Raw genomic sequence first — 22,897 nt, forward strand, 5'->3', positions numbered from 1 at the left:
ACCAGCCTGGGACAAGACCCCATAGCAACACTCGCACCTTCGTGTCGCCAGTGTCGCATTCACATGTCATTTCTACCGACACGCGCACGGCATCCCCAGACAGAGGCGTGATGGCGCCGCAAACACTCGACCAGCTCGTCAAGGGCGCGCCGGCGCCGAGCACGAGCTTGCCCAGGGTGGCCGAGAGCGTCGAGCGAGACCCGCCGCCATACTCAGCGTCCATCCTCGCCGACCCGCCCCACGATGCCAACGGCCGCCTGCCCACCATCAAGACGCCGCGCCCGCCCGTCCTCAGCGACCCGACGTCGCTCCTGCCCTCGTCGCCGCCGCAGATCTACCTGAACCTGCTCATCCTCGAAGCCAGCCTCCGCAGCCAGTACCTCACCCTCCGCGCCCGGCGGCGGCAGAACACCTTCGTCCTCACACTGCTCGCCGTATGGATCGGCTTCTGCTTCTACCTGCTATGGCTGCGCCCGCGAGAAGATGGCAAGGGCATTGGCGGGTCGCAATACTGGCTTGTAGACATGCTGCAGAAGGTGGGCTTCATCACAGGCGTCGTTACCGCTCTGCTCTTCTGGGCGACTGGCCAATGGGAAAGAGGAGTACGGTGGCCACGACGCTGGATTGGGGTCGCGAACCGAGGCCTGAGGGGTATGAACGCTAAGATTGTGGTCATTAGAGGGCCATGGTGGAGGGAGCTCGTGGAATGGGGACACTTCATCGTGCCATTTTCGGGCGGGCTGTGGGGAGGCGAGCAGGGCGGCAGTTCATACCACTTCATCAACATTGCGCAGGAGAACAAGCACGCCTTGGACGGCGGCCGACCCCGCCATCGCATAACGGAAGACGGCAAGGAATACGCCGAAGAAGACATTGCGCCTGGAGGCGACTACATCAAGCTGCTCCTGCTCCCGAAGCCTTTCACGCCCGACTTCCGACAAGAGTGGGAAGTTTACAGGAACGAATACTGGGCCACCGAAAACGAGCGACGCGCTGAGCTGCGGAAGCGCGTCCGGGCCAGACAACGCGAGATTGCAAGAGAAGAAGGAGGCTGGCTGTGGTGGACCGGCTGGCGGGGGTGGAAGCGCGCTCGCGGTATCAGTGGACGCAGTGCAGACGTCGAGAAGAGTGGACACCACCACGGTCACAGCCACAGTCTCTCGCACACCGGGTCACGGAAACGACGATTAAGCACATTGCAAGCCGCTAGAGGAAGAGACGGATCACATTCGAGAAGCTCGTCCCGCAGCACGACACCAACGCCAGACGTAGACATGGACGGTCGCCTCCGCCCAATGGAGAGCCATGAGCGCCGGTGGAGCAACGCGTCGAATAGCACGACTACAAGTCGCAAGTCTTCCCTCCGCTCCAGCACAACTATTACACAGGGCAACGCGCAGTCGGCACGCCAGCCACCGCAAAGACCTGCAGTCAGCTCTCGACCCAGTACGCCTAACGAAGGCAATCTGCCTTGGCAGAGTAAGCGGGCCAGTATGCTCAGCAACGCCTCAAGCATGAGTGAAATGGAAGAAGACGGCGGGTATGAGGCTGCCACCGAGGGAAGGGCAGACATGCGACCAACGCCGAAGAGAAGGACTAGCCGGGAAGGCGGCGGCAGTGGAAGGGCTGAAAGTGCCTAGAACGACTTTGACGTGTCGTGCACTGGAGTGGTTGATTGATATTTGTTGACGGGTTACGCATCTACGTTCTGGCCATGTTTTATGATACTCTGGTTTTTAGCGCATGGGTTCTTGTAAGATCAGCGAGCATTTTGCCATGGAGCGGGTGTATAGTAAGAAAGGGGAGGCTTACATACAAAAGAGATATCCATAGTATTGAACAGCATGAGTTGAAACGTTCAAGCCCGGCTGCCTCTTTATTGTCTTGAAATCGACGCGATCGACAGACTGCGTTCGCAACCCTGCAGTGCAACCTCTCCGATTCGCAAGCTCAAGGTTGAGAGATGTACGTCTGTAACATCACATTTCCCGAGACCCAGTTCGTGTTAGTAGTGGTTTGCTCGAAGGATATCTGATGTTAGACCGCATGCCCTGGCCTTGTAAGGTTCTAACCATCGTGAACCAGAGCCAAAAGCGAAGGACCGATGTATCTGAAGAACAACGAAATGGTGTAGAGAGCCGAACTTGGCCGGCGAATAACCGGAGGAGCCTTTGTTCTGCCAGAGGGGCTCGAAGAGAGCACTACCCGGTTTTTCCAACGCGAATATAATTTTTGCCAAAACAAATTTTGTCATAAAGCAACATCTGGCCGGTTGGCGCAATGGTAGCGCGCAGCCCTCCTAAGGCTGAGGCTGTGGGTTCGAGTCCCACATCGGTCGTTTTTTGCCCTCGTGGGCGTTCAGACATTGCATACATAACGAAGAGAACAAAGGGTGGTATCGGCCGCATTGGCGCTCAATTTTTGTGTGGTGGCGGGGACTGAAAGTGGGGTAGGCTCCACGAGGATGCCGGAACGTCACGCAAACATCTAGATTCTGTTCCCTACCCAAGCAAGGCCTGTCGCTATAACCTCGTACGTTTCCATGATACTAAGACTGTCTTGGAACGACATTGATAAATCCTGTCAGAGACGAAGAGGCTGAACCGTCATGTCACTCTCTGCACCCAAGTCGAAGCTACAGACAAACAAGCTCTGCTACACACAAGCTCAACCTTCAGCAAGATTCCATTACGATTAGGCTCGGTCTTTTAGATTTTGCCTAGAGCTACAGGAATTTTGAGACTGCTACTGCATGAAACGAAGATAACTCAATCTGAGCATCTCTGGCTCACCACTTAACCTTCTCGATCCCGGAATAAGGTCCAAGGATAATAGCCTCGGGGCCACCAGCCAACACGCCAGCACTTGAGCAGTCAGGATTTCACGGCAGTGTGCTTATCCATTATGCATTACCTAATCTCCTCATCATTGTCACAACATTTGATCTCTGTTAACACTTCACTTCTTGATAGCGGCACGAGGTCTTGAAGCAACCCCTGTTCCATCGAAGTAATCGGGTCGATAATATAATGGGGGCAGGGTACATTGAACAGAAAGGGTCGCAGGATGTCTATATCAACACTGGTAGAAGGCGCTCGATTGATGGCACACTTTCTACACATATGCCGTACACATTGGGGACGCTCGGTGACATTTATCATGAAGCCTATTGACACAAGTTCTCTGCTATAGTAAGCTGTGAGGCCTCTATGAGCCGCGCAATAGTAGCCTCATTCTGTGTAGCGTAGTAACACAGTTACAAGTATCAATGCAACGGTACAGGTACGTTTCCCTAATCATGTAGCTTGCGGAACCCCGCCTATATATCCCTTCCTCTTTATCTGAAGACCAGCAGGGAATTCCTTGACATTAGAGGCTGCGCCGCGAAGGTTGCCGGAAGTCTATCCCGTGATAGTGACACCAAAGATGACTTGTGTCATGCCGGTTACTGCTCACTGTAGGTAAGCTCTCTGTGCCAAAGATACGCATTAAACGACCATGAGCCTGAAGCACACTGGTTCGCGTCTTCGTCATGCGTGCCCAGCCATGTACTCAGGTACGAGGCTTTGAAGACGTGGTTTGAGGCGATTGGTCCAGGAATACGGGTCAAGACGCGTTGGTCCTGGCCGGAGGCTTTGTAACAAATGCCGCATTCAGTGACATCTTGCAGTCAGGTAGCGATGAACCTTCTAACCAGTCTCCGCGGGAACGCTCAAGTTGATCGCCGAGACGTTTTGAATGCCGGGCGGTATTGCTGGTGACTTCGAGAGAGGGAATTGTCGAAGCTGCTTCTATTGAGCCTGCGAAGATACGTTCTACAACTGGCATCTAGTATCGCTGGCGACCCTGTTCGGGTTAGACAGAAAATGAGATACAAGGTAATTACCTTCTTCCACGAAAGAGGCGCTAGAAAGCGTCGCTCCTGTCATTCCTGTCACTCACCGTGCCTGCCATAGTCACCGAACCGGTCGATGCTCATGCAATCGGCAAGACCGACTGCACGTCCGCATGTGAAAGGCTCGCATAATGTATACGGGTGCACAACGACGGCCTGCGTTCAGAGCGGGAAGTAGTTTGTGATTGCTATCTAAGCGACGAGTGCTCAGGAGCTCGCGTTACCGCGCCGGCGAAACGGCAGCTGCAGCACTACTGGTAGCCCGAGCCAAAGCGAGCCGACAACGACAAACGTCATCAACCCAACCCCCCGTCCTCGCGATACCCTCAAACCCGTAAAATCCAGCTCTTTCGCAATCACAATTAAGTTCGGCCAATGAAAAAAGTGACAGACCGTCAACGCCTTAAACTTTGAAACTCCGGAACAGTCGGAAATTGCCTCCTTGGGTATAATCTCATGCACGTGTTGGCTGACGTGCCTTTTCCAGTGCCGCAATCCTGCCGCCTCTGCGTATCTCGCTCTTCGCAACCCCCCACACGGTGACCAACTTGATCGTTTTCTGCGCCCGCGCGACGATAAAGACTGTGTGCAAAACGCTAATGGGACAAAGGGAAATGAAATGAATGGGTAAGACGAGGATGATCTGCGATAAGTCAGTCGATGCTCGGTCGTGTCTCGGAAGCAATCGGCTAGCGCTCAGACATGGGAGTGAATGATGCGCTGTGTAAGGGAGGGGGCCTGTGGCTGTGCGCACCTCGGAGTTCCAGCTCGTTTACAGGACCAGCTCAATGCTCCGCATGTATCGCGCCGGTGCCTTCACACACGCTGCACTTGTTGCTGCCGGACCGCTTGCACGATGGGCAGCCCTTGCCGTTGCAGGCGTCGCACTTTGTGGTTCCATTGCCTTTGCACGTCGGGCAGTCCTTCATGGTGCGTAGTTGGCCGGATCGAGCGGGCGGAAGTGGTAGCCGGGGTAGATGAGGCGCAGCCGAGAGAAGCAGAGAGAGAGGGAGGTTTGAAGTCGAGTTGCGTTCTGCGAAGGGCAAGATATCTTGGACGGGAACCCGTATTTAGACGATCGTAACGGAGAGAAGGGGCGCAGTCGCGGTGAAATAGTCCGTTGATCTTGATTTAGGAAGGCAGTACCACGGTCATCAAGATGAGCAAGACAGTAGAGATGTTTCGAAACACACAGTAGTCCACGGGCCCGATAAGTGTCAGGGTCGCTTTATATAATTTCCCCCATTTGGGCCCCGCGCGCGCACCCGTACCTCATCATCGCAATCTCACCGCGGCCGCGAATAGTGAAGCAAGCTCGCAAGCTCAGCCCCCGTCGCTTTGCATCCAACAGCTGTCCAAGCTCCTCACGATAGCTTTTCAGGGTCCTCCAGTGGGAGTAGCATCACGAGAACAGGGCGGCAGGCCATTCGGGTCCACTTGCACTATTTACCATGCCTCTGGAGAGGATGATGTCAAGGTGCATCACCGGAGGGCGATGGAATACCTCAAAGCCCCTGCCTGCTCTGATGCACGGAATGCTCTTCCCCTTCCAAACAGCTCCCGCGGGCCAATCTCTCTTGGCCTCGTTGTGCTCCTATCGCATGCAAACAGCTATAGCATGGGACCTACTGCCGCCACAGCCGGCCTATGTCTTCATAATGAATGCGGCGTTAGGATCGTGCCGCAACCGAGCCAGCTGTAAGAATCCCCGAAACCATAGATGCATATCCTTATTGGGCTTGCAACGTCGACGAGCACGTCAGACTGCATTATCCTAGGCATCTGCATCAATCAGCAATCAGCCACCCTTCTAGCGCGTTCCTCTCAAGATTGCGCGCATAGTCAGGTGTCACCATGGATTGGAAGCAACGTCATTAAACGCCCCAATAGCCATTCTGCGATGCCAGCAGTACTGGGCGCGGTACAAGTCGAAGGAGACGCTGTATCCGGCACGGAGCGGGCGAAGCTACGAGCACGTTGTTGAAGCATTGGTGACGAACAACCCTTGGTGGGGGATAGAGGGTACATGCCTGATGCAGAAGGCACACACGTGGCAGGCTGCAGGAGCGTTAGTACGAACCAACATGGTGGGTAAGGCTGAATTTTGGATGGTGGCGCCGTTTGATACATCGGCAAGGAACAGGGGTGGCTTGGTTTTCCTATGTAACCACGCAACTCCACCTTTCAGGCACAACGCTGGATGCCTTCAGACGTGTATACGCTCGCACTAAGGAAACCCTCGCTCTATAGCATGCACAGGTAGGTTGTGAGTAAGAATGACGGTCTCACGCTATCACTACTCCATCACATTCACCAGTGAAACGTGTGATGGAGAAGTCGTAGACTGGCATTAAGCTATTCGACGGGTCGACTGGATGTCCACCAAAGAGAAGTGATACCATGTCTCAAAACCGTTTTACTGTGGTAAAAGACCATGGTCATGGATAATACCATGACTATCTCCTCGCGGAAGACCCAACTATTCCTCCGACCATCGTTCTAGACCATTTCACCAGTAGCTACACTAAATTCCGACTGGTCAGTAAAAAAGCCCTAGTACCCCTGGTATCCTCCAAGACATCACCAGCAAAGTAGGTTCAGATGCCGTGCACTCCTCTTCATAGCGTAACCCTAGCGTTTCCGAGACGAACGCCCAGCCAAGGTAGCACGTTGAGACAGCGGGCCGAAGCCAAACTCGAGGTTCCCAGGGTAAAGAGGGAGATAGGCTGATGCGCAAAGCTTAACTATTACAGCATCTCGGTCTAGACGCCTCCACGGTGTAATGCTGTGATGTCTCGACGGAAGTGATTCCCAGTCGGCTTTGACGTGCTGTGCCAGGAAGGCTGGCTGAATCTACTGGAGGGCAACATAAGTATGATCGTGGGAATAAGGACGGTGGGGATGCGATGAAACGATCTAGCAAAGCTTCTACAGAACACCCTGTTCCTGAGATTGTAGTACGATCGGGCTCTGGTGAACACGCGAGCATCAGGCCACAATCGACACGCGGCCTAAGGATGGTAATTTGCCATGGTCTGGAAAGCGAGGTGTGAAACGAAGGCTCAACGAAGAATTTGCCCATGCATGCTCTAAGAACGAGCAGGATCAGGCATCGGTAAGTCTGACGTAACAACGCTCACAAGAGGTCCTCATTTCTTAAACTTTCTGCAAGTTTGTCCGGATACTCAACGGCTTCCAACGAGAATGAATTCTTCTCTACAACTTAGCCTTCACGGCCGTCCTCTCCATGCCCGGTCCATCCCAGACATCACGCTCAACAGCTCGCGTGTTGATATACTGCATGCCCAACTGCTCCACCTTTTCCACACCCAGCAAACGCATGCACGTTTCCGTTTCCGCTTTCAGGACTGTTGTGATGTGTTAGTGCTAAATCACAGAAAAAGGGCGATGTCAACAAAGACTTACTCTCAAGAACCCTCGCAACACCCTCCTTACCACCCGCACCCAATCCAAACAGCGCCGCCCGTCCCACGCCCACACCTTTGGCACCGAGACAAAGTGCCTTGACGACATCTGTTCCGCGCTTGATGCCGCCGTCTACCCACACCTCGATGCGATCGAATACTTCAGGACAGTACTTTCGTATCTCGAGAAGCGTATGTACGGCCGGGGGCGCGGTGTCGAGAGCCCTGCCACCGTGATTTGACAGGATGATAGCTTTGACATGGGGTGCGTGTAGAGAAGCCAGGTAGGCGTCTTCATGTGTCTGGATGCCCTTGAGCACAATGGGCTTGTCCGTGTGTTTCGCCAGCCAAGGTAGAGTAGAGCGCCATGTCAAATCTGCGGCTGTGCCCCAGAATAACGACTGACCCATGCCCATTGACTTTGGCTTTGGCTTCTCATCTTCGCTGGCTTGTGTGGGTGTGACTGCGCTCGTGCTAGTCTTAGACAGCGATTGTGATTCCTGGACCGAGGCGCGCACGGGGAGGTTGGAGCCGACGTTCTTGCTGCGCTCGTCGTGTTCGCGCTTACCGGGTACGGGCGCGTCGAGCGTGAGGCAGATGAATTTTATGCAGTCGAGTTTGTTCATGCGGGCGAGGATGGCTTCGCTCTTCTGGCGCTCGTTCTGGACGTAGAGTTGCCAGCCGAAGACCTGGCCGGGGGTGGCGTCTGCGACGATTTGTTCGGGCGTCTGCGAGGCGTTTTGAGAGATGATTTGCATGGCGCCGTATTGCGAACACGCTTGCGCAATGCCCCATTCGCCGTCGGCGTTGGCGAGGCGCGCCATGGCGGCGGGCGAGACATAGATGGGGAGTTTGACATTGTTGCCGATGAAGGACGTCGATGTGTCGCAGCGGGTGCAGTCGACGAAGACGCGTGGCCGCAGCAGTATGCTTCTGTATACGCTGTTGTTGAAGGACTTGCTCTGCAGGTCGTCACTCGCGGAGAAGTAGTATGCCCAGGCCTTGTATGGTATCTGCTTCGTTGCCACCTCTTCAATCTCATCGAGGTTCAGCAGATTGTCCAGATCCACCGGACCTTCATCCTGCGCCTCGCCCGTCTCTTCTGGTGTCTTCTCCTCTTTCGGGAGGGTGTCTGTGTTGATGGTGCCGAGCTTATCGGAAGCTTCGAGGTTCTCTTCGAGGATGCCCGGCGGGTGGATGGGATCGTATTCTTCGGTTGCGTCGGTGCCGGCGAGTTGGAGGATGACTTTGGAGCCGCCAGGGTGCTCGGGGATGAAGCGCGTTACATCGTAAACGTTGCCGTACAGAATTACCCAGCAGCTTTCCGCTGTGTTGTGCTGCGCGACTGATTGGGAGTGTCAGCGATGAAGGTTCAACCGGAATGCGGAAGCGGGAACTGACCCTCGGCATAGTCGAAAACCTTTGACATGGTGCCGTGCGTTCAAGTAATGGTACAATACGGAATATTTACAAGCACACACGCAGAAGACGCAAAAAAGAACTCTACGAGAAAAGTGGTGAAGATTGGAGAACGAATGAGTTCAATTGTTCCGACGACAGAGCAGACGCCGACGTCTTTTAGCCAACCCCAACCTGTGGGGAGCTCGGGGTAGTGCCATCCCGAGTCAGGCAAGACGGGCCGCATTTCTTCTTTTGCAAAGCTACCCCAGGTAAGCCGGATGTACTGATGGCTAATTGGCCGTCGTTTGCTGTCTAGACTGTCTGACCCGATGCTGTGCTAGCTCCGACGCGGTGTACATACTGTTGCACCTCTCTTCAGTACAGCTACACGATGACAGCATTAGCCTCAATTGCCGCGGCATTTGAATGTCAATCATCATCACTGCATTAAGTCCAAGCGCTCAGTGTTTATAAGAACCATGCGGTATTTGATGCGATTGTTCCTTTAATGCTTTTGTGTTCTGTGGGTATCCCTGACCAGATTTGCGGCTTGCGAACAAAGACGCAACATCGAGTTTCGCCTACCTACGTATTAAACAGCCTCTGGACTAGATGCAGTGCCTTCGCTTTTTGCTCTCTTCTCACGTCGCAGCACTCTAGTTCCCTTTCTCTGCCAGCCGTCGTTCAAACGAAACTTGATTCCATACTTCTTCGTCGCATCAGATTCGTATCTCTTCCCAATTTCGTCATCGTCGTCCTCACTATCATTATTTGTCGATGCTATGACGAGCTCTTCCAATTCGCTATGAATATCCCACCGAGAGGCACGCTTTGACCTTCTGAACACTGATGGGCCAGGCCATGTTTTGGGAGCCGATTCTGAAATGGAACGCGAAAGTGTTGGTCTTGCCAATCTTCCACTTCGTACTGCTTCTCTACGCCGATGTACCTGATACTTGGGTCGCTGGAGAAACCGTCCGCGTTGGGAATCATCTGCGCCAACTATTAATATGACATCCAGACTGGATATCAAATATATCAAATGGACCAAGGTGCTAGGCGGTGGATTGTTCAGGAGCGAGGGTGGAAGATATTCACCAACCCTCAACCGGAAGATCCGGCCAGCCATGCTCTAGCTCGCCTTCATTCGCAGCCTCTTCACCCCAGTCCATCTTCTCGAGCTCGTTACGGAAGAAATCTTGTTCCTCCTCGAGAACGCCAGGTTTAGCACCTAAGCTTTCGGGGTATCGCTTGAGGTTGTGCCAGTGTGTAAGTGATCGTAAGGCCTGCTCGAGCGGAACACTTTCGTCGACCTCAGCATCCACGTCACTTCCTGCCAACCAGTCGTCTCGGAGCTCAGGTCGACAGTGCAAATACACTGCAGTAATGACGCGCATGTTCGACTGTCGCCACTTGCGACCGCAGTACGGAACTTGGTTCTTGAACAGCTTGAGTGTGTACAGGCGTAGTTCCGGCTGTGGTACCTTCAGGCTCTTGCGAAGGAACTGCGAAGACTTGTACGAGACAAGCATGAGGTTACGATGTGCCTTATTCTTGCAGATCTTCTGCATGATCCGCAAGTAGTTGATTGACGTAAAGAACGCGCGCCATGAGAAATTGGTGATTGGCTCTTTAGGCAGCTCGTTCGTTGGAAAGCCGAGCTCGTCTACCTCTGGAGGTTGTAGCTGGGCAGGTGGTAGGGCTGGCTCAACACCTGATTCGTTCGAGTCTTCCCTGGACAGACGGATTGGGGGTGGGACGGCGTCGTCTTCGTCAGATTCGCCGTCATGCGCTTCTCCTTCGTTTCCTCCAACGCGGTCCTCTTCAGAGGCGTTTCTGGAATGTGTCCGGCAAAAGTTGAAGAAGTTCAACTCTTCCTGCTCACTCTTGAAGTTCACAATCTTCTCCACCTCTTGCAATTGCAGTAGCTTCAAGATCAACGGAACGTAGCTTGAGTCGACGAGTAGTTGTGTGATATACTCGAATTTGAGGATGTGGGACACTTTGAACCATTTGAGGATTAATATAAGAGTGCCGGTGACTGCTTTATCCAGGACTTCTTGTGTGCGCATCGCGTCAAGCTCCTCATTCGTCGCCACGGTGCTACCATGTCCGTTCATGCCGCTCATGTCAGGCCGTCCGGCTGTCGTGCCGTTCTGGTTATCCTGAAATTGGAAACCGCTCTGGAGCCCGTTCGCGCCACTGGACTGTGTCACAAGTGCCGTGACGTGCGCAAGGATGGCTTTAATCAGAACAATTATTAGTGACTGTAGATTAGGCAGTGCAATGCGCTAGTGTACGGTCAGCTGGTACATCCTCATTGAGTTTTGGCCCACTCACGTAGAATTCCTCGACCAAGTGCAAGCGCTCCTCATTGCTGCCGGGTGTGAGTTCTTTTGACTGAGCTTTCTCACTCGGTTCGAGTGACAGCTCCTCGATATCAGGGTTCTCGTCAGGGCCTGTCCAACCGCGCTCGTACTTCATAAATGCGACACGTTCCTCCCACAGCTGCTTCATGGCACGCGTGGCCTTCATGCGTTTAGCGAACAGTTCCGCGGCTTCCAAGATAGAAGCAGGAATATCTGAGCCCTCCCACTTGCGTCCCACCAGAAGGTCCTGTAGGTCGGTCGAGCCCTTTCCGCCCAACTTGTTACTAGACTCATCGAGTGGCGGATACAAGAATGGGAACAGTTGATTTGTCTGGTAGTTCTGCTTCTTTCCACCTTTGCCACCGGGGCCTGCAGGCGAAGGCGGAGGTGAGGGTGCCGGAGTTGCGATATGAACCGGTTGATGCAGGATGGATGTGCTGTTACCATTTGTGTCGCCTAGCCCAGAGCCGAATACATGGTTGCCAGCGACCTTGTTAGGGTGGTTCTTCAGTGGCGGCAGGATGGAGTTGTTTTCTGGCTCAAGAGGGAATACGGGAAGCGGTGGATTGTACGCAGGATACTTGGAGCTTATCTCTTGTCTGAAGAGGTGATAATCAAGAGGGGACGCGGTGATGAGTGGCTGACCCTTGGAATCCTCTGACTCAAGGCTGGTGTCCCGGAAGGTCTCTTTGACCTTGGCAACTTCTGCAAGACCGCCGAAAGTCACCAACATAGCCTTCCAGAGTAGCAGTGAGATCTTGCTAAGCGGTAGATTGATTGACTCATCCCATCGCAATTTCGCGATGAGATCCACGAAAAGCATCAGGAGACCTGGTTTCTCTAGGGCGAGGATGGCGCTTCTGAGGGTCCGGCTGTCCTGCGTCTTCTCCTCGTCGCGTGCGACCTCCAATAAGACATAGACTGCAGTCATGGTGCACCAAATTTCGCGTCGTTCTGCCTCTTTGGAATCGCGCTGGGCTTCAGGTGTAACATCTGCGCCGCATGCTCGCAGGAGCGACGAGCTGAGTGCGTCCACGATGGTCTGTACGCCATTACTCTCGGCGAGTAGGTGCACATTGCGCTTAATGAGCGAGGCCTGCCGATCTGACTTGATGTATGCAGAGTTGCGCGCTGAAGTCGTGCTAGACTCTGTTGCCTCGCCCGCAGCTGGGTCAGGCAGCCCTGCAGTCTCATGCCAGCACCCAAGGAGGACATAGACCAATGCCTCCAGTTTCTTCAACCTCAAGACAGGGTCGACTTCCTTGAGTCCCCCCAATAGATGTCGCACGAAGTCGTCGTGTTGTGTCGTCGTCGCCGAGGCCCAGTCCAAGCCGTCCTCGCCATTGGACACGTCGTTTAGGCCATGAAATGCGCTCCACTCCAATGCGTAGGACGCCTGGGTCTTGAGCAGCATGGCCTGCTCCTCGACGGCATACGAGAACCACTCCTCCAGCTCCTCCTCGAAACATGATGCGTCATCGTATGTGAAAGCGTATGGGGCGGGCTCGACCTTGGGTATGCCCCTCACGAGGTTCTGCAGTTGTGCGAGCGAAAGCGAATCGTTCTGTGGCGTGTCGGGCGGCGGTACAGGCGGTGCGGGCGGGGGTAGGTTCGGCGCGGGCGTAGGAACTGAATTGCCTCGTTGCAGGCCGGGGCGGGCTGGCAGCGTGAGGGGAGGCCCGGCTTGGGGCTGGTCCTGGTCCTGTTGCAGCAGTATGCGCTGCTGCTCGGCGGTATCGAGGGGCAGATTGAGCTCTTCCTCGGGCTCTGCCTCAATGACGGGGAAATCAGCGCTCGAGTTCCCGATCAGCTCAGCTGCATCCAGTATGGGAGGCACGAGTGGCTCTCCGGGCACGTCGCTGTTGGCCATGGTCGATCGCGTGAATTATGTGGGTGTGGGGTGGTCGAGTTGGTGGAAACGTGCTGCGCCCACCATGTCTGGGACTCCTTTCACGTGCGGATCATGATTCTCAGACGGATCAGTTTGGGAGAGCGGCGAGGCAAGTGTCTTCACGATTCAAGAAGGTGAGTTGCGCTGTGTATGCTCGGCAGGTGGGATGCGCCGACCTAACGGATGGATAAGCAGGGCTCCGATTAGCGCGACTCATGCTAAACATTCAGTTGTGCGAAATGCCCGTATGTTGAAAGCTATCACAACAACAAGTTCTCATAACACAATTAGCGATGGGCATTGAATACCGAAAGTGATGTACCATTGCAGAACGCCTCCCTGCTGTAAAATGAGTCGCTAGCCATCAAAAGACGTAAGAGAAGCCTCGGTTGTCTGTATGGGAGAGGCCAACCCAGGCGCACCGCGATCGCTGCCGCCAGATGCAAACGAATAAGAAACCCCTGTCCCTAAAGAGCGAGCGATATCTCCACAGCTGTACGCCGAACATAACATAATCTGCCGCACTGCCAGTGCGGGGAATGAACAGTAGACCGACAGGTCGAGAAAAGAAGTACAGATATGTGTCTTCCGAACATGGCTATCAAGGCAAGGTTGCTATCACGTCGAAGAGATAGTCAAAAAGCGAGGCTTCTTCCCAGTTCTACATGGGATTAGCTCCCGTCTGTTCGCCGTTCTCCTGGCGCTCTTTGATCTCGTCGGGTATGATGCCGTTAGCTTCGCATGTGCGCTTATAGATATTGCACTCGTCCCACGCCCGTTGGCATTCGGCCTTGAACTTGTCGCAACTAGCGCTGAGCTCGGTGATGGCTTGCTCGGTGAGTAGCTTCTCAAGCGTCCACTTTTCGATGTTTTGTTGCTCATTCTCCTTCAGTTGAGTAATGAACTGGACAGCCCGTTGCAGGATGGAGCCCTTGTTCTTCTCGCAGCCGGGGACGATCTTGGCTAGTTCGTTGATTCCCTCGTTGATGGTTTCGCGGCGGCGGCGTTCAACTATGCAGCTGTTAGTAACTGTATCTAGGAGGGCTCGCACGGACGCCTACCTTCTTTGTGATTGTCTCTTCGGACCTTGTGCCACTCATCTGTGCCAACTTGAGGTTTGTGCGCAGAGCTTTGCGGTGGCGAGTCGCTGGGTGCTGTTTGACCGGGACGACCCGTCTGTGTAGCTGCCTTCAAAGCCTCGAGACTAAAGTCTTGCATGCCCGTTTGTTGTTGGCCGTGGTCTCCCATGCTGAAGGAGCCGTCGCCTGAGTTTTGTGGCTGAAACTGGAGTTCTGTCGCCTGGGGGACCGTCATCTGGTGATAGGCAAGCGCTGCGGCGGCAGTGTCGCCGACACTCGCGGTGTTGGTCCCACCGTTATGGTGTACGTCGAACTGTTGTTGCATGTCGTCGTCGGCGGCGTTGTGCGCGGCGAGAAATGAGGCAGTGGCTTGGTCGGTGAGATCGTTGTTGGCGGAGTGGGGAGCAGGTCGGTTCAGGCCTTGATCGCGCGTGTCGCGCTTCCGCTTGTTGGTGTGGACGTTGTGTGCATCCAGCTTGCCGTCGGTAGGGTATCCGGCGGTGTCAGCCATGGCGTCAGGTCGTTTATCTGGGAGGGATGAATAGAAGCAGCTGGAATCCGCGTTGGACACTGGGATCGGCGTCGAGGTTCTGCGCGCGGTTGCTGAGACGGCGAGGCCTGGGATGTACAGAGCCAATAGTGAGAGGCGCTGAAGTCTGACTAGAACGAAATGCTCCTTTGGGCGACCAAGAGGTAGCCGTGGGTGAGTGAATTAAGCGGGTGACGTATGGGAAGGCTGGTGAAAGTGGCAGAACAACGCGCTCGAAGCGTGAGTCGCAGGCGCAAGCACCGAGGCGGGGGAGCAGCGGCGCCCACCGGTTCACGCACAAGTCGGAGACGACTTGATGTAGCAATCATGCGCTTGGGGAGCGCATACAGAGGCGGCCTGCGTTCGACAAACATTAGCACGGGCGCGAGCAGGTGAGTAGGTCAAGGTGGTGCGACAGAGCGCCAGCAAGCAGAAGGATTGGGCGTCCATTTGGCCGTTGCTGTGAGACGCAACTGTCACGACTGAAAAGAGAGCCGTCGTATCGTGCGATGCAAAATGGCGTCGTGCGTCGTTTCGTGGTGGATATGCGCGCGTCCATCAAGTGCGGGATGCCGAACCAACACCACCGGGCGGGCTCGAGGCTCGATGCCATCGCGACGCCCGGTGCGCTTCTCCCAGCAAGCGACAAGCCGTGCAGAAGCGCGGGCAGACTGCGCATGCAGGGTTTTCCGGCGGTCGCGCGAAACCAGCGATGATGCTCACTTACCAATTAAAGAGGTACAAACTCGTCGTTGATGTTCTTCGGCGGATGGTGGTGGATGCGCGATATCAGGTGACGGGCGAAGGCGCGACAACTTGCTCTACAAGCAGCGCTGGGATATAGAACAGAATGGGAAATAGAACAGAAAGCTTACCTTAAAACTGCAGACTCTGGGCTGTCTTCAGACAGGATTGATTATCGATTATCAGCGAGTTGAACGACCGAATTCCAAGCCCTGGAGGGTTGAATCACGAGGAAGGAGCAGAGAGGGTCACATGGCAGAAGCGCTATTTAGGAAAGGAACCTTGGAAGCCAGCCCACCCGCTCAGCCAATCAGCGTACCGCGACACGCCATGCAAGTTTCCCCACTCCCAGCCCGCCATCGCAACCACTACGTTATCACAGTCCTGCCGACGCGAGGCATCTACTCCGGAGTAGTTAGAGCTTGCTATGCACTGTACGCTTTCGCATCACTCGCACCATCATGTCCTTAGCCACAGCGACAGGTACTTCGTTGCCCCCAGTCCCTCTTCGCCACCACGACGACAGCACCCCCGCCAGCCTCACTACGATACCAGCGTACGGATGACACCCCTCTAGACCACCTAGGCTCAGCCGACACCTCCAATACGCTTCACATGGCCTCAAACAGAGACAAAGGTGTGGCATGTGACACGCTGCCCCCCACATTCTGGGCTATCGTCGACTACGCTATACCCTTTTTGTCATTGGTCCCATCATGCAATACACAACCATTGGGAAGATCGACTCTCACCTATCTCCTTCACTCTGCGCTCGAGTATTGATGTCTCAATTTACGCGCTGCTTACTAGGTCTTGTTGTAGATGTATCATCTTTCGAACGGCTCTCGGCTCTCCTCGTCCTCTTGCTATCTGTGCAAGTATGAGGCCCAGTCTATTGCTTGCTACTCGCTCAAGTGTGATCCGCGGAGGCAAACCACACCTTGATTTCGCATCGGTATGATAAGATAGAATCGAGACGGCCCATTTGCATTTTTACTTTCCATCTCCACCTTCATCATAGACAGTCCAGTGTGCGTGCTCGATGGACGTTTTCATGTTGTCAGTACAATACATTGTATGAGGGGGGCCGAATTGGGAGGAGACGGGGAAAAACGGAACACTCTGAGGCCTACGTTGCCCTCAGGTCGCCTGCTTTGGATGCTCCTATCTTAATATAGGCTGCACGCCTGTTCGGGGTTTTCCTTAGGCGAGATGTGATGCAACAAATCCGATTTTGATCGGTAGATCTGAAATCACGAAATCGGAAGTGCTCTTATTTTTGTCTCCCCTATTTGAAATGGTGCAATTACTGGAACTCAACTACTCTGAGTTTTTTAGGTGTATACGAACGACGAACACAAACTGCGTCAAATTAGCATAGGTACTAGTCAAAACCCTCTTCCAAGTCACACAAGTGCTTCTATACAGTTCCACCCTCCCTTCTTGGCAGCCTCACGGACTGAAAAAGATCGGTTCCAAGCTTCGACTACAATTCATTGACTCCTCAAGAACTTACTGGGGTTGATTGGGTGCACAGACATCATGCCCCATTTCCTACCATTCTAGTGATGGGCCCGCCTTTAGTATTAAGGTGGCGATGAAAGCACTACCCCCTTATATATACCAGCTCATTTCCATGACCACAGGCCCATTATCTCCAGTCCGGCTGGTCAACTGAATACTGACTTACCAGAATCTCGCTTCGAGCACATCCGTCTACCCACTAAGCAAGATCAACGACCAACCAACAATCCCTATCAGATCGACCTCAATTATGGCCGATCAATTCTTGCCAGAAGGGATTTTGGACACAACTCCAGCTGCGTCCGCCGGCATGAATCACAAGGCCTTGCGCAAAGCTCGAAAGTCCGCGGGAAGGGTAGCTAGGGGCAGTGGATTGTGTGTAGTCGGCGAGCAAGAAGCTTGCGCTGGAGAATCCCCGTCTATCGATACGCGGCCGATCGAAGATACAGTCCAGTACGAGTGTTGCATCTGTGGAGATGACTTCATCTTTTCCGAAGGTGTCGCTCACTGCACAGAACACTTCATGTGCAACAACTGCGTCGTCGACGCCTACAACGCTGCCCTCGCTGACACTGAGGCCTTTCCAGCCCGTTGCTGTACTCCACTCCCACGTCGTCTTGTAGAACACTTGCTGAGCCCAGAGGTCCTCGAGGCCTACTCACTCAAGGCGCAAGAATACTACACGCCACGCGCCATTCGCGTTTACTGTGCCAATGAAAGCTGTCGCTCTTTCATTCCGAGATCTCATGTGGATAACAGCCACGCTTTTTCCACGGTCGCTCACTGCGGATGCGGGACTAACACCTGTGTTGGATGCCAGCATGAGTGGGAAGGTCAAGAGCACAGGTGTATAGTATCGGACGAGCCAGGGATGAGGCCGAAGTGGATTCCTGAGTACTCGAGCAGCTGTCGCGCAAAGTCATGTCCAAACTGCCGGGTCTGGATGGAGCACAAAGAAGCTTGCAACCATATGACCTGTCATTACTGTCGTCATGAGTTCTGCTTTGTTTGCCTACTACCTTGGACCAACGAAGGCTTCCATCAGGATGAAGGTTGCCCGTCTTACGGAGATCCAGTCGAGGGGTATGACGATCAGGGGTATGAGCTTGGTGCTCGTGGCCTGCATCGAGACAGTGGCTATAGTCGCGCAGGACTCAATCGACTTGGCCAGCAACAATTAAGCCACGCCATCACGCAGTACGATGCGGCTTATGATGGCGATGGCTACAACGATCCTGACTTCGATGATCATGGCTACCATGATGAGTTGGATGATGATATAGACTATGGCGACGAACGGGGTTACGAAGATGATGAACTGGAGTACGACGAGGATGATGCAACTGACGAAGATACGTCTGATGATGAGATTGAGACCGACCCAACAGATCCGGCGCAAGTGGTCCACGACCCCGAGGATGAAGCCGAGCAAGATGGTCAACTTCATAACGTTGACGACAATCAATCTGAGCTGAGCTGGATCGACGGGCCTCAGAATGATTTCAGCGAAGACGGCGAAGTAGAGGCAGCGCAGAGCGAGGCTGACGTAGCTGCTCCTGCAGACGATGTCGTTCCAGTCGGGATAACAATTGTAACTCTACCAGATCCAGCACCACCACGCCCACGGCCGTCACCGCCATCAGATATGGCTCGACAAGAGATTCGTCTGCGCCGACGCGTCCCCATTCTGGCCCCGAGACCACACGACGCTAGCGTCATCTTCGACGGCGGTACTCCGAGCTTCCTGCAGCTCAACTGTATCCACTTGTGGCGACGCAAGATGCTCTATGCGACAGAGTATAGCTATTCGCGCTGCAAAGGATGTGCATATCGTGCGAATAGTTGGACAAACTTCTGCTCTATCTGCGGGCTGGTCGCTTGCGATTGGTGCTCACAGAGCTTCCGCTACCGATTCTTGGCCGAGTGGGAGTGCGCAGCGAGTATGGTGGATGTCTTCATTTGGGCAGAGAAGGGTGTGGTACCGTTTAAGGTTGAGCGTCGCCAAGAACTGGTAAAGGTGGAGGACGAGATTTGGGCGGATTGCGACGAAGATACGCTGGGTCTCGCGAGACTAATCAAGGTTTTCGAAGCTCAGCTATCAGAGCTACAGCCTTTTCTATACTATGATTTTGGAATTAGTTCGTTGTTCGAAGAGCTGGAGTTGGAGATGCTGAAGGACTACTGGGCTGTTACGGAGGAGGATGTGGGTATACCTGGGCTCACCATGACATTCGACCTGGCGAGGAACTTCTTTGCACCATTGCGCTGGGATGAATCGACGTAGCCACGTACAGCGAAGGAGTCCGGCAGTGCAATGATAATCGGATCACTACGGAGATCTGCAATAGCACATACCAATGATTTTAAGAAACCTGCAGACGCCTACGGAACGTCGATGTTCGCGTAAATGACGCACATTGATGACGTCATAGCGTGGCATTTTCGCGCGTCAACATCTCGGGGCCGTCCTCCGACCTCCTCACATCCAAGATCAACACGACAGCAGCTACCAAAAGATAGCTGGAACTTACCAGCCACCACACAGTTTTTCTTTTCGCTCCTTGCTTTCAGTTGCATTACCTTCTGTCTCATTTCGTTGCGTTCATGTGCATCGTCCAATTGTCCAGCTTTTTGCCTGCCGTATTCCTTCCTTCTGACAGATCGGTGACGTGTACTCTTTCTTCACCGGGTGAGAGTTGTGAGCGTATTGTCACATCTAATTGAGGGTACCAGTGTTATGCTCTTGACAGACTCTCGTGTAGCTCTCTTCTTCAACACACTACATGAAGCAGTAGAATCAACGAAAAAAGGGTGGGTAATCATCCTCCGCTTTGTCAGTACAAGCCCCCAACGCAGCTCGCACCTAGGCTCTCGTGAGACCTCCGTTCGTACACCTCCGCCGTTGTATTGGCCCGGGGATCGGGTAATCTATTGGGGGGTTATGTGTTCGCGGAAACAAGAGTCGAGGGCTTACTGTATGTTGCGTATGCGCATCAGAGCGCGTTGGGATGCGCCGTTCGATCGTCAGCAAGAGCCCCAACATACTCTCGCCTAGGTCTCGAGACCTCCGTGTGGTACCGTCACTCACGTCCGTCTCGCGGTTATTGAACGTCCTCCCCCAATCGGGCGCTCGAGGTCCAGCCCAAGAAACGTAGTTTCAAGGACTCTTGCGCCAGATGAGCGGCCAAGCGCACGTTTCTTCCGTTCGGTCCGTGGCTACCCATAACACCCGCACGAGGAGCCCGCTCTCACAGATGTCGACAAGAACCCGTCATACAGCGTAGCGGGCCCTTTGTACACATGGTATGACCATCAGGTCTGGGGGCAGCATGATGGGCCTCGTAGGACGGTCGACTTACACCGTAAACGGCGCGATTCATCCATGTGAGCGAAGGTTTCGGAACAAAAGAGGTACTCAAGGGTACCGAAGAGAAGTGGGAAGGTGGGCGGAGGTGAGGAAAGAAAGGACAGTCAGGAAGGATAGTCTTGTTCTTATTGCAGCCTGTCGGACCCCGGCGGCCGTATTGGCTCGTGCCCCACCACGTGGTGGTCCGTCAGGTATTTTGATCACGTTATTCACTTGCACCGCGAAGGGTGCCTAGACGCACAGACGTACTAAAATTGCTTCCTCTACTTGGCGTGCTCTACGTCCTTTGAACCACTGACACCGAGATCGTACCTTATCCCCCTTACTGCATACCCGCCATGGCTCCCGGCCACCATCAATCGATCAAGTCCAACAAGCGACGCAGATCTCACTCGCCATGTACCGACGACAAGAAGAAACAGAAGCAGACGCAGAAGCGCACGGCGGAAACCACATCGACAAGGCGACCTGACACTCGCAAGGTTGCAGAAAACGCCCCAAACAAAAACGCCGCCTCCAGGACCAAGGCAAGGAAGGCAGGGCGCGCGGCGGCGAGAGATAGGCACACTCGTAGTACGGCTCGCTCCGGCAAAGCGTTGGCCGCCCCTCCAGTAACTACACTGTATGCGACCGCCATAGATCTTCCCGATGAACTGATTATGATGATGTTTGACTATGTAAGTACTCCCTGGTATTCGCTCAAACTCAGTCGTAACGTGACTGGCGCTCCAGAAGAGTGTTGAAGCTAACTTGGGTAGTGCGAAAAGGAGAGTCAAGTGCAACTGTCCATGACCTGCAAGGCAATGCACCGAGTTGGAACGGACGCACGATTCCGGGACATCGACATCGTGGTCGGCCGGAAAACGTCCAACATGACTTCCACTCAATTCTCGACTGTTCTCGGAAACTTGCGTTTCACTCGGCATCTTCGGATCACTGTACTGGATACCGATCGTGGAACAAGCCTCTTCAAGCGTCTTCTCACCCGTCTAGAGAAGCTCAGTCTGGTGTCCCTACGCTTCGTGGGTTCTCTCAATTATAAGTCGTACACCGGACTATACAGCCTTCTCACCAGCAAGGAGCGTGGCAAGATACTCAGATCTAAGCTTCGCAACCTTGATCTTCCAATGCGACCGCTTCGTGAGACTTGCCGACCTGGTCATAGCAACTCGTGGCCTTTCAAAGACGGTGGCATCTTCAACCACTCGGCTATTATCCGGTTCCAATCAGACAAGCAACTGGAAACGCCCTTGGCTAGGGAGATCAGCGTCGTAGGAGATCACGACCCCAGCCAGCAACTGGATTCCGGCACCCCGCATAGTGTGGCGCAAGATGTCATCCAGATGATGGGTATCCAGACTCGAAGTATCGATGAGCTGGTGGTTATTGGCCGACATACGGCTAGGGACGTCCCGGCCTATTATCTCCAGAACCCTTTCCATAACTTTGGTCTCCACTTGCCTTCGAAGCCGTTCGTGCTCAGAGAGCTGAGTCTTGTTGACCTCGATTTCCGGCAACTAACGCCTGCCATGTTTACTTCATTCAGCATCACGACACTTCGCACTCTTCAGGTCAAGCAATGCTGCTGGTTGAAGAAACTTTTCGAGCACCTGATGAGCTCAAAAGACCCTCTTCATCTTCATACGGTCAAGATTAATATATACAGCTATGGAGAGTATCTTCAGCCGGATGAAGCTTTCGGATTCGCCAAGTTCTGCAAGTCATTTTCGACTTTGAAGAAGGTCGAGATAGAAGCTGGTGCAGATTGGCAAACTGACTTTGACGCGCATATTCTCAGTTCACACAGCGAACTCGAAGAGTGCTTCCTGAGTCTCGGCAAACCATCACTAGACATGGCGACGATCGAGATTCTCCAGGAGAACCACAAGAACCTCAAGGTGTTGGGTTTCAGGTGTCAAGAGATAGCGGGATCTTTGGAGCGGGGTCGTTTATTACAAGACGGTGAGAAGAAGGTTGCTCTTCTGGCTGCTGAATTGCCGCTGTTCAAGAAGTTGGAGGAGTGGCAGTTGATCTGCAATACTCCTCGCTTCAAGGACGTATTGGGTAGTTTCAAGACCATTGCGACGGAGATACACCAGCGCGTCGCGGCTGCCTTTGGCACACGTCCACTCAACATCAACACCATTTCGATCCTCACTCGAGACATCTTCTACACCCCAGATGAGGTCGACGCTGGGCAGATACCCCACATGCATAGATTTCATTTCTCAAATGTGGTAGCAGAGGCTGGGGGTATTCAGTGTTGAAGGAAGGGACAAAGACCGGTTACAGCATGCGGTGAAAGCTCTTGTGTATCGCATTAAGTTGGCGTTTGTGAAGCGGAGATATGTGCAGGACCTTCTGGAAGTGCTGCAGGTAGATAGAACAGCAGGATACACATGGACTTTGAGGATGACAGGCAGTACGTCAGAAATAGCAATCACATATTGCACATACACATCTTAGCGCCTAATTCATGGTTCCACATCAGATCATATGGAGTGGCCCGAAGATGTAGGGTTTCAAGTCGCACGCGAGTACGAACCTTAATCGACGCCCTAGATGGGTGGACTTTGGGCTTGAATGAGAAGTTCGTGTAGTGGGCGCTTTATCTTTGTGTAGTACGTGTGATCTGAGGCACCACATAATTCGCCACATAGTATAGGATGTTGT

General features: G+C 53.7%; 6 protein-coding genes and 1 non-coding gene across 7 annotated transcripts; 4 read left to right on the top strand and 3 right to left on the bottom strand.

Moving 5' to 3' along the window:
- Positions 1–110: 110 nt before the first annotated feature.
- Positions 111–1,640, top strand: J4E85_010230 (uncharacterized protein; the record flags this gene model as incomplete). Its single annotated transcript, XM_051474443.1, has 1 exon — positions 111–1,640. The coding sequence occupies one exon, from the start codon at positions 111–113 to the stop codon at positions 1,638–1,640; it is 1,530 nt and encodes a 509-aa protein (XP_051321633.1).
- Positions 1,641–2,266: 626 nt separating this feature from the next.
- On the top strand, positions 2,267–2,338 carry J4E85_010231. The gene has a single exon. It is a non-coding gene; the product is annotated as a tRNA-Arg (tRNA).
- A 4,773-nt stretch (positions 2,339–7,111) lies between these two features.
- On the bottom strand, positions 7,112–8,749 carry J4E85_010232 (uncharacterized protein; the record flags this gene model as incomplete). The annotated part of the gene is made up of 3 exons (XM_051474444.1): positions 7,112–7,263; positions 7,322–8,665; positions 8,722–8,749. 3 exons carry the CDS (start codon positions 8,747–8,749, stop codon positions 7,112–7,114), a joined length of 1,524 nt encoding a protein of 507 aa, XP_051321634.1.
- Positions 8,750–9,815: 1,066 nt separating this feature from the next.
- Positions 9,816–12,960, bottom strand: J4E85_010233 (uncharacterized protein; the record flags this gene model as incomplete). The annotated part of the gene is made up of 2 exons (XM_051474445.1): positions 9,816–11,012; positions 11,062–12,960. 2 exons carry the CDS (start codon positions 12,958–12,960, stop codon positions 9,816–9,818), a joined length of 3,096 nt encoding a protein of 1,031 aa, XP_051321635.1.
- A 682-nt stretch (positions 12,961–13,642) lies between these two features.
- J4E85_010234 (uncharacterized protein) lies at positions 13,643–14,571 on the bottom strand (the record flags this gene model as incomplete). Its single annotated transcript, XM_051474446.1, has 2 exons — positions 13,643–13,992; positions 14,043–14,571. The coding sequence occupies 2 exons, from the start codon at positions 14,569–14,571 to the stop codon at positions 13,643–13,645; spliced, it is 879 nt and encodes a 292-aa protein (XP_051321636.1).
- Positions 14,572–17,849: 3,278 nt separating this feature from the next.
- J4E85_010235 (uncharacterized protein) lies at positions 17,850–19,141 on the top strand (the record flags this gene model as incomplete). Its single annotated transcript, XM_051474447.1, has 2 exons — positions 17,850–17,955; positions 18,009–19,141. 2 exons carry the CDS (start codon positions 17,850–17,852, stop codon positions 19,139–19,141), a joined length of 1,239 nt encoding a protein of 412 aa, XP_051321637.1.
- A 1,421-nt stretch (positions 19,142–20,562) lies between these two features.
- J4E85_010236 (uncharacterized protein) lies at positions 20,563–22,491 on the top strand (the record flags this gene model as incomplete). The annotated part of the gene is made up of 2 exons (XM_051474448.1): positions 20,563–20,901; positions 20,983–22,491. 2 exons carry the CDS (start codon positions 20,563–20,565, stop codon positions 22,489–22,491), a joined length of 1,848 nt encoding a protein of 615 aa, XP_051321638.1.
- Positions 22,492–22,897: the final 406 nt, after the last annotated feature.

The sequence above is a fragment of the Alternaria conjuncta genome (assembly GCF_024043145.1).
Source record: "Alternaria conjuncta strain BMP 0040 chromosome Unknown scaffold_22, whole genome shotgun sequence".
In the NCBI taxonomy this organism is placed as follows: domain Eukaryota; kingdom Fungi; phylum Ascomycota; class Dothideomycetes; order Pleosporales; family Pleosporaceae; genus Alternaria; species Alternaria conjuncta.